The 14045-nt window shown below is 39.8% G+C and overlaps 1 protein-coding gene across 3 annotated transcripts in view; it reads left to right on the forward strand.

The window, feature by feature from the left end:
• Positions 1-9439: 9439 nt before the first annotated feature.
• Positions 9440-14045, forward strand: part of PTPN22 (protein tyrosine phosphatase, non-receptor type 22 (lymphoid)) — a 58001-nt gene continuing 53395 nt past the window's right edge. For all 3 annotated transcript variants that reach the window (XM_006865896.1, XM_006865897.1, XM_006865898.1), the window contains exon 1: positions 9440-9526. In XM_006865896.1, the coding sequence (XP_006865958.1) occupies positions 9440-9526 (87 nt within the window). The remainder of the gene's footprint in view (positions 9527-14045) is intronic.

The following is a 14045-nucleotide window of genomic DNA, read 5'->3' on the forward strand; positions in this document are numbered from 1 at the left end:
CATTGATGGACTCAAGTGTGGCAGCAGTACTGAGGTTGGCCCAGGATCGGACATTGTTTCGTTCTGCTGTGCATGGGGTCGCTATGAGTTGGTTCCGACTCGATGGCACCTGACAACAACAACAACAACATAAATCAGAACTGACTCAATGGCACTTAACAACAACAATGTATATAGTGGCATGGAGTCCTGGTGTGGCCCTGTAGAATAAACACTAGATTGTTAACCACAAGGTCAGTGGTTAAAACTTACCAGCCACTCCTTGGGAACCTTATACAGGGTTGTTATAAGTAGAAACAGATGAGGGCACATAACAACAGCAAAAGTTATAAATGCATGCATATGAATATGCATGTACGTAATCATGCACACATATATTGTTGTTGTTAAGTGCTGTCGAGTTAGTTCCAATTCATAGCAACCCTGTATCAAGGTTCCGAGGAGCAACTGGTAGGTTTGAACCACTGACTTTAAGATTCATACTGACTTTGCGGTCCAGTGCTTATCCCACAGGGCCACACCAGGACTATCTATCTACCTATATATAACCACGAGGTCATGGTGTGCATAGTCCTGTAGACTAGTATCTTCTGAGGCTTTGATTTCCATTGTTCTCTTTTGCTCTCAAGGAGAAGAGATCAATAGTATTTTAGATGGCTGCTTGAAACCTCAGACACATGTTTATGCCTGAGTCCATATATATAGCCCATACATAGTGCCTGGCTACCACTAACAATAGATGGACTCTGATAGAATAGGAGGAAAATGTAGAACAGAACCTCAAATTACTTAAAAACCAACAAACAAACCATAATTATTGAATAGGATGAGACTGGAAGACTCTGAGACTATTGTCCTGAGATACTCTTTTAACCTTGAACTGAAACTAGTGCCTGATGGCACCTTTTGGCTAGGTAATAGATTGACTCACAAAACAAAGTATCACCTGTGAATACTGTGCTCCTTAAAAAAAAAAATTCTATATGAGACCAAAAGATCAACAATTACTTTAAACCAAAAATGAAAATGTATGGAAGCAGGAAAACTAGATGAATGGAAATGGATCAACTAGAAATGAAATAAAGAGAATGTTCACACATTGTGAAGAATGTAAGTGGTGTCAGTGAACAATTTATATAGAAGTTGTTGAATAGGAACCTTCACTGAACTGCTGGGTAAACCATCACCAAAAAACACAATAAAATATTATTAAAGGGAAACAAATGTTGGGAGAGATGTGGACAAGAAATGTTGGGAGAGATGTGGAGCAGTTGGAACCCTTATTCTTTGCTGGTGGAAATACAAAATGCTACAGCTGCTATAGAAAACAGTTTGGTGGCTCTACAAAAAGTAACACACATAGCAATTCACTTCTAACTATAGACTCAAAATACCTGACAGCAGTACACACAGAGAGACATCACCACAGCACCGTTCACAGTAGCCAAGTGCTGGAAACAATCTAAATGTTTCCATCCACAGATGAGTGGAGAAGCAAAATGTGGTATATCCATACAGTTGGTTCCGACTCAGAGCAGCCCTGTATAGTGTTTCCGAGCAGTGGCTGCTGGGTTTGAATTGCTGACCTAGTGGTTTGCGGTCCAGTGCTGCTCCGACAGTGCCACAATGGAATTCCAATAAATTCTACTCAGCCATAAAGAGAAACGATGTCTTGATATAAGCTGCAACGTGGAAACATTATGATGAATGAAATACCTGTCACAAAAAGACAGATAGTCCATGATCCCACTTACATGAAATATCTACAGTAGGCAAACGTATAGAGACCGAAGAGTATTGGTGGCTAGCAGAGTGGTAGAGAGAGGGAAAAGGAAAGTCATTACTTAGGAGGCATAGGTGGTGGTGGTTATGTGCCATGGAGTCAGTTCCAACTCATAGCGACCCTGTACAGGGTTTCCCAGGTTGTAAATCTTTACGGGATCAGAAAGCCTCATCTTTCTCCCATGGAACAGCTGGTAGTTTTGAACTGCTGACCTTGCGGCTTGCAGCCTGATTCGTAACCACTCTGCTACCAGAGCGTAGGAGGCATAGAGTATCTGTTTATTTTGATTGAAAGCTTGGCAGTAGATAATGTTGATGGTTGGACAATATGGTTCATTGTAATTAGTGTCACTGAATTGTACATGTAAAAGATATTGAATTGGCAAATGCTGTATATTTTTACAGGAATGAGAAACATCAACAAATAGGATCTAGAAAAAAAAACCAAAAAACTATTCAATAAAGCTAATTTAAAAATACATCTTGACTCTTCAGACCCTCAGGGTCTGCCCCAGACATCCTTTCTAGCCTTTTCCAGTATGACTCTTTCACATACCCTATGTTCTAGTTAAACTGAGTTTCCCACTAAGTTATCCTCTTCCTCCTATTCTCTATACTTCATATTCCTTCCTCTCAAGCTCTACCTATGTTGTTGTTAGGTGCCATCCAGTTGGCGCAGGACTGGGCAATGTTTTGTTCTGTTGTGCAGAGGGTTGCCTATGAGTTGGTACCAACTGGATGGCACCTAACAACAACAACCCAAAATTTCAGAACATTATATAGAAATGGAGTCCTTGCAGATGCATTAGTTAAGTAAGGATTTTAAGAGGAAATCATCCTGCATTTAGGATGGACCCTAAATCCAATGACTGGTGTTCTCTATATGAAAAGAAGAGGGCACAGAGAGATATAGAGAAGAGACTGCCATGCAAAGAAGACAGAGCATAGAGTGCATCCTTGACAAAGATTGTAGCCAACCATTAGAAACTAGGTCAAAGGCATAGAACAGTGTCTCCCTCAAAGCCTCCAGAAGGAACTAGCTTTGCTGAGTCCTTGATTTCATTCAGACTTTGACCTCCAGAACTATGAGATAATACCTTTCTCTTGTTATAACTCACCAAACGTCACTTTTTAGCGTAGCCATAGGAAACTAATAGAGTCCTAACCCTATCAAAAACAAAACAAAACAAAACAAAAAACCTTGAACTGCAATTTATCAATTGACCTTTGCCTCTTAAGGATTGTGTTTCTGAAATCAAGGTCCCCATGTGGTATGTGGGAAGCTGACTGTGAAGTCTTACAGTCGGTGTACTAAAATGCTTAATGAGTACTTTAGAAAGCCGTAGTGACAAAGAAGCAGCTTGAAAATAGGTAGGGGACTTACTTCCTTGCTGTGGATGATGTTGTTAAAACATGAGCAAATCAAACAAGCTTCATTAGACGTATTTTATTATTCTGTGACAGTTTATAAAAGGAAAAACTGTGACAGTTTATAAAAGGAAAAACTGTGACAGTTTATAAAAGGAAAAAATATATTCTGTGACAGTTTATAAAAGGAAAAACAGTTCTGGAGATAAAGGATGTCGTTTCGGTCTGACAGTACAGCCCTTCAGGTATGGACTCTGCACCTCAGTCACACCTCCATTGCTTGGTTTACTCCTTTCATAATAATAATCTTGCTATGTGGGCAGAAGCACTCACGGAAGTATTCTTTGCCAGGTTCCTGGGTCTCCCTATAGGAAAGATCCATCTGCTCTTGGCGTAGTGCAAGTACCTAGCCAGAGACAGGAAGCATAAACTGTGACAGACAAGAACCCTGAAACAACTAGTATAGCATAACCAAGTCAGTGAATCTCTCAGCAAAGCCTAACCAATTATACAATGTATTTTATAACAGACTTTTTCAAAAAATTTTAGGTATGCTTTGAAAACTTCATCTGCATACTAAAATCTTATCACCTAGCTGTCAGTTTGTTGTATGTGGTGGCTTGCGTATTTCCACATGCTAGAAACTATGCTATTTGTATTTCATATATCAGCAAGGTCACCTATGATGAATAAAAATAAAGAAATAAATAGATATGCTTAAGACCAGGTTAAGCATTATGGGTTATACAAACACATAGACAATACCATCACTTCTTTGATAAGCTTAAAACTACAAGGGGAAAAGTTATGTGTCCTCTTTGGAATGTGAGATGGGTCTCATAAATCAACAAGTTTGTGGGATACTGGGAGCATGGGAAAATTAAGAAAAACCCCAGAGCTGAATATAAAGATTTATATTAAAGGAATTCAGACTAAGAGAAGATCATAGTGAAATCTAGTTAGAGGTAGGATTTCTAAAGAAAAGTGTAACTGGGCTTTATGAAAGTAGGTTATCTAATTTGATGAAAATTAAGGAAACAGTGAGAAGTAGCAAAAGAAATGGCAGTAAGATGAATGGGTGATGTGCTTGGATAGCATGGTTCGGGACATTTGATAAGGTAGGACTTGGTAACAAGTTGAGAGAGCTGAGCTTATTTCCAAAGAGCAGGTACCTGGATTTTTTTTTAGCATTACAGTGGAGTTTTAAGAATTTTCATCCAGGCTTGATTATAAGGAGATACTAAAATGACAGCACTATAGGTAGAGAGGGCAAGTAAAAGTTTATTGTTGCAAGAATCGAGATGTGAAAATAGGAATGGTGGTTAACCTGGGAACAGAAAAGACCAGTTGAATCTAAAAGGTACTGAGGAGAAAGAACCAATAGGCTTGGTGATTTTGTAGATTGAATTAGGCCTCCCCCCACAAATATGTGTTATAAATCCTAAATCCTGCATCTGTGGTTGTAATCCAATTTTGGAATGGGTTGTCTTTGTTATTGTGTTAATGAGGCAGTGTCAGTGTGTGTGTTTTACATCCATTTCTTTTGAGATATAAAAGAGTAGAATAAGCAAGTGAGCAGAGATGGGAAGAAACAGATGCCATGCCACATGAAGATCACCAAGGAGCCGAGAAATAAAACTTGAAAAGAGACAAGGATCTGCCCCTAGACCCCACACCCTCCTAAACTGTGAGAAAACGCATTTCTGTTTGTTAAAGTCACCCATTTGTGGCATTTCTGTTACAGCAGGTAACACCACAGTGGCCAAGAGGATGTTTACAAAAGACTGAGCATCTTATGGCTAGTACACCTAGTCCATATCAAATCAATGATGCTGGATGTAGACAAAGGCAAAAGCGGTCAAACTAAAATTTGACTGGTTAAAATGGTTTCTCCAGGGTAATGCATGCCTCTTCACAGAAAGAAAAATAATGTCTTTTCCATTAAGCAGATTATCTTGACTGATACTATTCCCTGATTGTTGTTGGTGTGTAACTTTGAGTCAGTTTTGACCCATAGTGACTCTGTATACGGTCTCTGAGGAGTGACTTGTGGGTTTGAACCGTCGACCTTGCCGTTCAAGCTGTCCTTGCAGTGCAGTACATTATCCTGCAGCACCACACAGCACTCCATTTCTCTTTGATTCAAAATTATGGTTACCTAGTTCCTGATCTCCATGATACTGATGTTGCCTCCTTACACTGACACATTCCCTTTTTATTGGAGTAGGTGACAGTGTGATCAGCACTCTTCTCTATTGTCATCTTCTTTCTGACCAAACACCAGAGCCTGTGTGAGTGGCACCTCCTTCATAACTCCTCTTTAAGTGTCTATTCACAATTTCACTTCCTACTGGAGCTCACTCTTGATGCCTCTGATACAGTATCTTTTACTACACAGAATTGTTGTTCCTACTTAGGATTTATGTCAGACTGGTTTAAATGTTTCATTTTAAGTTCTTATATTATGTATTTGCTGATCCTTGCTGCATGACTTGTTCCCCTCCCCAACTTTTGATCTTCCTATATATGATACAAATGAGTCAACACAATCCTCACCAAAAAGCATTATGTTCCTATTGACCTCCAGTATCAGGAGATGGAAGTATGAAAGATTAAGTACTAGGTTTAGATTTGTTTAAAAAATAAATAAATAAATAACTGAAGGTTTTTTTTGTTTTCTCTTTCAGGTTGTTTTTTGTTCTCTTGAGTGGTCTGATCAGGAAATGGCCTTGTAGCTTAGTGGGTTTTTGAGGTTTAGTTATTTCACGATGTTTCTATACCATTTGGTTTTACAATGGAACAGACACCTAAGGATTACTGCTTATTTTTTCTTTTTTAAATGGAGTCCACTAAGACTCTATTATCACCTCCTCAGATTTGAGATAAAAGAACTATGGATGACCTCCAAGTATATACCTCTCTCCCTCTTCTTGAAGAAACTATTAATCAGCTACTAATAAAGTTGAGATTGTTCTGAAATATGGGCTTAAAGAAACCCTGTACAGCCTCATAAACCCTGTATAGGGTCGCTGTGAGTCAGAACCGACTCCACGGCACATAACCACCATAATCACCATGGGTTTAAGGAATATTGATTTAAATTTTATGAGGCATCTTTAATTAATAAAGTTCTGGTTTTTAAATGGCAGTGAGGACATTCCAAGGGGGCAGAAAGATTATGAAATTATGAATATTTTATTTGTTCAAAACTAGAGAACCATTTCCTTCTAGGGCTATACTTTGTTACTTGGAAAATAAGAAAGTTAATTTGGAATGTTTTTATTTTTATCAGTTGTTATTGTTGTTGTTAGGTGCCATCGAGTCAGTACCGACTCCTAGTGACCTTTTGCACAGCAGAACGAAACACTGCCCGATCCTGGGCCAACCTCACTGTTGTTGTCACGCTTAAGCCCATTGATGCTGCCTAAGTCTATGTCTTTAGTTTTGAAATGCTTTGTTAACTAGGTTAGTATGTTTTGGTTTTGTTTGTTTTTTAACCAAATTCTGGTTTGTTCACCATTCTATACCCAGTTCCTAACAGCGCTTTTAGTATTTAGTGCATACTCAAAACATTTGTTGAATTCATGGATTTTTGTGTTTTTCTCTAAAGTGACATAATAAAAGAAAAATATTTTAAACCACAGCACATGCAAACCACCATATACACTTTTACAGTTACATGTTGTTGTGAACTTGAAATTTTATACTTTAAAAAGATGCTAAACTTTCCATATTTTATGTTTTAAAATAACCAAATCAAACATTGCATTGCTAAAAGCAATAAGAAACTCTTCGTTAAGTCTCGATGGGGGGTCAATTTGAGAACTACTTACCATTATAATCCCAGAGGACTCTTGGTGACACAGTAGATTACAGATTGGACTGCTAACTGCTCCCACGAAGATTTACAGCCTCAGAAACCTTACACGGGTCTCTATGTATAGGAACCCACTCAATAGCATGCAACTACAATAGCAGACTACTCCCAGCAAAATTTACTTTATGCATATGCTTCATTTTAATTTACATAATTAGTATCAACATTCTTTATTTGGAATATTGGCTTCAAGTTGGCTGCCTATAACCAAGATGTCTCAATGATCTTTCTTTTTCCTTTTGTAGGGCTCAAAGAAATGGAAGCAGCCCAATAGTATCCAGATCATGATTTCCTAAAGGGAAGTTGAATAATCTTGCAAAACAGAGAAAATTATTATTATCTTAAATAAGGAAGTCCTAACAATGCATTTCCCAGTTTTCTTCAGGATTATTTTGGAAGTCCTGGTATGGTGCTGCAGATAAGCACTGGACCAAAAGGTCAGTTTGAAATGCAAGATCAGTGGTTCAAACTCACCAGTTGCTCCTTAGAAATCCTATATAGGGTCACTGAGAGTTGAAAACGACTCGACGACACTTAACAACAATAATGTATTTCCCAGTTTTCTTCAGAATTATTTTAGAATGTTGTTAACATATCCTTTAATGAACTTCTACCCTCCAACAGGAGCTCTGGTAGCGTAGTATTACAAATGGGGCTGCGAACATTAAGGTCAGCAGTTCGAAACTACCAGCTACTCTCTGGGAGAAAGATGAGGCTTTCAGCTCCTGTAAAGATTTACAGCCTCAGAAACCCTATACAGGGTCGCTATGGGTAGGAACCGACTAGACACCACTTAACAACAACAACCCTCCAACAGAGGCAATATGCAGCTTTGTGGCTATTCTCTCACTGATTTAGACACTCTTGGATAGATTGGTATCCACTGAGAAAAGGACTTATGCAAACTGAGAAGTAAAAGTTTCTTCCGGAACAGCTTGCTTGCCAGACTGGGCTGGACTGCCACAGAAATAGCATGACTTTCTGAAACAAAGCCTTGATCGCAGAGTAGAAATGTCTTCCTTTCTGCGCTGAAAATAAAACTGCTGCCAGCAAGATGATTGTTTTTACTTTCTTTCTGTTCCCTCAGTTTACCAACCTTACAAATGGGGGATAGTATGACATTTGTGTTGGAGTTCTGGTGTGAAGCTGTATGATAAGTACTGGACTGCTAACCACAGGGTTAGAGGTTCAAATCCACCAACTGCTCTTTGGAAACCTTAGGGTCAATAGGAGTCCAATGGCACTTAACAAACAATAACAACTGACATTTTCCTGCCAGGTACTCTTGCTGGGTTTTTACTATGTTCCAGATCCCATACCCTCAGTCTTTACCTCCAAGTGAAGCTCAAAAACCAACAAGGGGTGGGGACGATCTTGAAATCCACACTTCCCTTAATTGAGATCAACACTTCCCCCACCCTGGGAGAGGCATCAACTGTCAGAAGCAGCTGACTTTTTGCTACATCCCATTACAAATCAGTCAGCAGTTCGAAACTACCAGCCGTTCCGAGGGAGAAAGATGAAGCTTTCTGCTCCCATTAAGATTTACAGCCTCCGACACCCTGTGCAGGGTCACTTTGAGTCAGAACTGACTCCATGGTACTTAACAACAACAACAAGGAAAGTTTGAGGTCTAGATGGGGAATTTAAGAATTAAAATTCTGAATAAAAATACCTTCTCTGATGAATAGCAATTTGCCATTGATCACCTTGTTGTTAAGTGCAGTTGAGTTGGTTTCAACTTACAGTGACCTTGGGTTGGGTTTTTGAGCAGATAGTGGGTTTGAACTGCTGAGTTTGTGGTTACCAGTCCAGTGCTTATTCTACCACGCCATACTAGGACTCTGCCATTGATCACACAGGCAAGAAATCTTTGGATAAAGACTCTCTCCCAAAGTTGAGCCACTCCAAATAGTTCCAGTGTCTGTTTCTGGGCCTGACTGAATTTTGCAGAGTTAATTTGAAAACCAAGAAAACAAAAGGTGTCAACCATGCTTGTTGGTATCATAGGGCGAGGCAGAATCCCTCCACAAGACGGTTAATGGTGCTTTTTTCTCTGGGAAACAAGAAGCGAGGTAAATTTTGTTTGAATATAGAGTGGAACAGTCTCTGAGCTAAGCAGACCACATTCTGGTTAGCCGCTTGTTTATTAAAAACTTGAATTCTAACCAGGTTTCTCTGTTGAAAATGAAGGCGCTAGGGCCCTGCAGTGAGATGCTGGCTGTTGTGTGACCACAGAGACTGGTTACGCACTAATTTCCTCTAGTGCCTGTGATGAAGTCAGTAAACCACAGCTTTCAGCATGCTCTGCTCAAGCAGCAGCAGCAGCTTCTCCATGGTGTCTTAGCCATGACACACATTTGACATGCCCTCTCTCAAACTGCTCCTAGATTGCTCCTCTTGCTCTGCAGCATGGACCAAAGAGAAATTTTGCAGAAGTTCCTGAATGAGGCACGGGATAAGAAAATTAAGAAAGAAAAGTTTGCCACTGAATTTCTGGTGAGTCCTGGATGTAACACTGTCACAGTGGTTACCTTGACTATTCAACTGATTCTGATGGTCCATGTTTCTTAGACCAAAGGTTCTTGGGATAAAGTGAATGTCAGACTTGGAGGCGAGAGGAGGGAAGGAAGGTAACCTAAAAATTGACTTCCCTGAGTAGTCTGTATGTATCTTGGTTATTAGCTCCAAAATACAGGCTTTGATCATTGTGTTTGCTATTTCCTGGAACTTAACTAGGAATCCAATAGAAGACATATGTGGTTCTAGTTGTATAAATACCAATGTTAATTGCAGAGTTCCCCAGGTATCTGAGTTGTGGTTAATGCTTCAAATTACTAATTTTGTTTCATATTAATAGGAAAGAGACTAAGGTTTCATTGCTCAATGAACATTTTTAGCCTTCCCTTGGGATTCTACTTGGATGACATAGATTTTTTTTTTTTTTTTTTTAAACCTGACACATTTCTTTTCTTTTGGGTGAAGAAAACTATTAGAAAATATGTTATTGCAATAATAGGATTTCCTTAACCTTCTTTCACTTGGGTGGAGAGCAGGAAGAAGGGAAGGGATGAAAGAAACATTGAGTATGAGGATGAACTGGTTTTGATGATTCCGATGAACATGGTTATGTCTCCTCTAAGGGACCGGTGGTGACTAATGCAGTGATCAGCTGGATAGGTCTTCTTCATCTTATACAGAGAACATCAGATCACATAGGGTGTCTGAGAGGACCGATCATGCATTTTGTAATACTTTCAGCTAGTATTTCAGAGCTGTAATAACTTCATACCTTAGCTCTTCAGCTGCAGAAAAGTGAAAAAACAAAACTAAGGGAACTGAAGAACAAAAACCTGAAATTAAATCGTGATTCTGTTGCCAATTAAATTCTAGATTACTTGACATGTTGCTTAAGCTTCCCTGAAGTCTCTGTTTTCTAACTTATGAAATGGGGATAATTGTTGATGCCCTCCCTAATCTCACAGGATTGTTGTGATTATTAAGTACTACTAATAATTCAATCTGGTCATTTATTCAACAATATTTATAGAGCACCTGCTATGTAGTGTTGGTCACTAAGGGTATTTTGTTAGTAAGTGCTGTTGAGTCAGTACCAGCTCATCTCGACCATGCATAGGGTTTCCAAGGCTGTAAATCTTTGCAGAAGCAAAAATCCTCATCTTTCTCCTGAGAAGGGCCTGGTGAGCTTGAACTGTCAACCTTGTGGTTCATAGTCCAGCGTTTATGTTACAAAGCCTCTAAGAGTAGGTTGTTGTTATTGCTAAGTGCCATTGAATCGGTTCCAACTCATAGCGACCCTGTATAAGGTTTTGGAGGAGTGTCTGGTAAGTTTGAACCACTGACCTTGAGGTTAGCAGTCCAATCCTGATCCTACAGCACCACACCAGGACTCTATAACAGTCAACAAAATAAACAAGAATCTTTGCCCTCAAGGAGTTCGCACTCTGGTACACAATAGTAATGTGAAAACATTCTGTAAAGTCTTGAGTGATTAACTGTTATGATTGAGTGATCAAATATTATGATAGGGACCACTTAAGCTCAGATAATATTGTGGTTATCATGAAAAGAAAAAAAAACAACAACAACAACAAAAAAAGCTCTCAAGTTCTCCTAGCTCTCTGGGTAAAGTTATCTTAGACATGCACCTGTTCCTGGCCTATAACTCCTAAGCCAAATTCAACCAAGGCATAGAGGTAAAAAGTGAGGAGCAGCCTCTGTTTTATTTTGGTTGTGCTTTAAAAAAGAATGTAAATTATATCCATAAAAGTTTTCCTTTTCATATCTCAGGTCATTAAGATCTTTCACCCAAATTATAGCAGCCACCTCCTAATGAATTTCTCTCTCTAGCGATGCCCCACTTTAGTCAACATTCCATTCAGCACTCAAGTGGTCTTTTAATAATATAAATCTGACCATTTTCTCCTGCTTAAAAATCTTCTATACTTTGTCTTATTTCTGTTTAAAATTGTGAAATATAACAATACATTTAGAAAAGTGCATAAAGCCGGCACAGTGCAGTGACTAAATATAAAATAAATCCCAGTGCAACTGCCACCCAAATCACGAAAAAATATTGCCAGACCCAGCAGTGAAGACCCCTACTTGTCCCTTTCCCATCAGGCTCCCACTGAGGAGTAATCACTATCCTGACTTTTATGTAATCATTTCCTTTCTTTTCTAGCTCCTGATTTTAAGGACATGTTTTGGGGTTGTGATTAAGTGGAATCTCATTGTTCACTGACTCATGTCCTCCAGTGGAAAAACAGTCTTGCTCTCAGCCCCACCTAAAGGTTCATCTGAGATACCAGAGGGTGTGGTTTTAGGGGAGTGGGGGGTGTTCAATGGGGCTAGGTTGCTAGCTTAAGCAAGGTCAATACTGCCATTAATTTGGAAGGCTTTCCACCTGGTCACATTCCACCTAACTCTCCCTCCCCCAACCCCCCACCCCCCACTCCCTACACACAATGCCACTGAGTCAATTCCTACTCGTAACAATCCTACATAGTGTTTCCGAGACTGTAAATCTTTACAGGAGCAGACAGTCTCGTCTTTGTCTCTCAGAATGCCTGGTGGGTTTGAACCACAGACCTTGTGGTTAGCAGCCCAATGCCTAGCCCACATTTCCCCCTTAAGCCCTTAATATACAGTCATATGTCACTTACTCCCATGATACATTCTGTGACACAGGACATTGTGATTTAGGCATTGTGCAAACACCATAGTGTTGTAGGTCATGATGAAGAGGTTAGCTTCTACAGGAAATCCCCAGATTCCAAATGTGTTCCTGTCTTAAATCTGTTTTTAAATTGAAATCGTACCTAAATCGTAATAATTATGTTTAGTTCATATCTAACGTCAGTTGGTCAAATGTTTGTCTTAGCATACAGTGTATAGTGTATTTTCTACGCACAAAAAAATTAAAGAAACATCCCAGAGATATTAAAACCTCTTTACCATTATCATTGTTGTTACGTGCCATTGAGTCAGTTGTGATTCCTAGCGACCCTGTATAGGGTTTCCAAGGAGCGACTGGTGAGTTTGAACCACTGCCTACCTTGTGGTTCAAACTGACCATGTGGTCCTGAGTTTATCCTACAGCACCATACCAAGACTCCACTTTACCATAACAATACAGTAATAATTATACTTTGATGTATGTTCGCAAAGTAGCCCCCTCTTGTTATTATGAACCATTGTATGTACCTTGTTGTTGTTAAGTGCCATCGAGTCAGTTCTGACTCATAGCAACTGCCGAGGGTTTCCGAGGAGCTGCTGAGAACTTGAACCACAGATTTTGCGGTTTAAATCGAACTTGCGGTCCAGTGCTTATCCTACAGCGACACACCAGGATTATAATGGGCTTTAAGGGGGCTGAGACATTGACGTATATGCAGTCAGATACTGCCTGCATGGGCGTTATGTGGTGCATGACTATATTCTCCCAGTCTTTGATGCTTCTGGTATTTGTGTGACACAGGGATACAGCTAGCCTGAAGGATGGTGCTTGTATGCAAATTACCAACAGGCTGCTCTGCTCCCTGCCTCCAGGTCCAAGGCTATATCTCTGTCTTCACTACCCCTACTTCCCTTAGCCAGGTCTCTCAGTTCCCAGCACAATATTCATAACAAGATGCGATAAGCCCTGAAGCCAATATCATGTTTAGGTCTTCTTCTTGTGCCAGGACTGATTCTTCAGATCTCAGTGTGAGTGTCACTTCCCCAGAGAAGCCCTCCTTAACCTTATTGAATAGGTCAAATCTCCTATTACACATTCTCATTAGCATTGTCATTTTTTGTAGCACGGATCACCTTTCCAATTTTATACTTGTGCAATTATTTGAGGAACACCCATCCGATCACCCAACAGACTGAAGCTCCCCAAAGGCAAGGCTCTTATTTAGTTCTGCATATCTTAGTGCCCTTGCTGTCTGGCATGGAGTAAATATGGAGGCTTAGAGAGGTTAAATGACACACCTAATAAACTCACACATCTCATAAATGGTGGCATTGAATTGAGTCCCTCAAGGATAAAACAAAGAGCATAGAATTTGTCCGGAAAGGGTTAGAAACATGGAAACACCACCTTCAGAAGTATATAGACCTAGATGGAGGATGTGCTGAGCAACAATAGCTCCACATTTTGATGTTTTGTTTAATAAAGTTCTCATAATTTTGTAGCAATACTTTTTGACTCACCCTGATCAACTGGCATAACATAGACCACAAAGACAACGTTCTACATTCTACTTTGGTGAGTTGTTGTTGTTGTTAGGTGCCATCGAGTCGGTACCGACCCATAGCAACCTTATGCACAGCAGAACGAAACACTGCCCGATCCTGAGCCAACCTCACTACCGTTGCCACGCTTGAGTCCATCCATGTTGCCACTTGGCCTATCAATCTCGTTGGGGGTCTTCCTCATTTTCTCTGACCCTCCACCTTACCAAACATGATATCCTTCTCCAGCGATTGGTCCCTCCTGACAATATGTCCA

This window comes from Chrysochloris asiatica, unplaced genomic scaffold (assembly GCF_000296735.1).
Source record: "Chrysochloris asiatica unplaced genomic scaffold, ChrAsi1.0 scaffold00085, whole genome shotgun sequence".
In the NCBI taxonomy this organism is placed as follows: Eukaryota; Metazoa; Chordata; class Mammalia; order Afrosoricida; family Chrysochloridae; genus Chrysochloris; species Chrysochloris asiatica.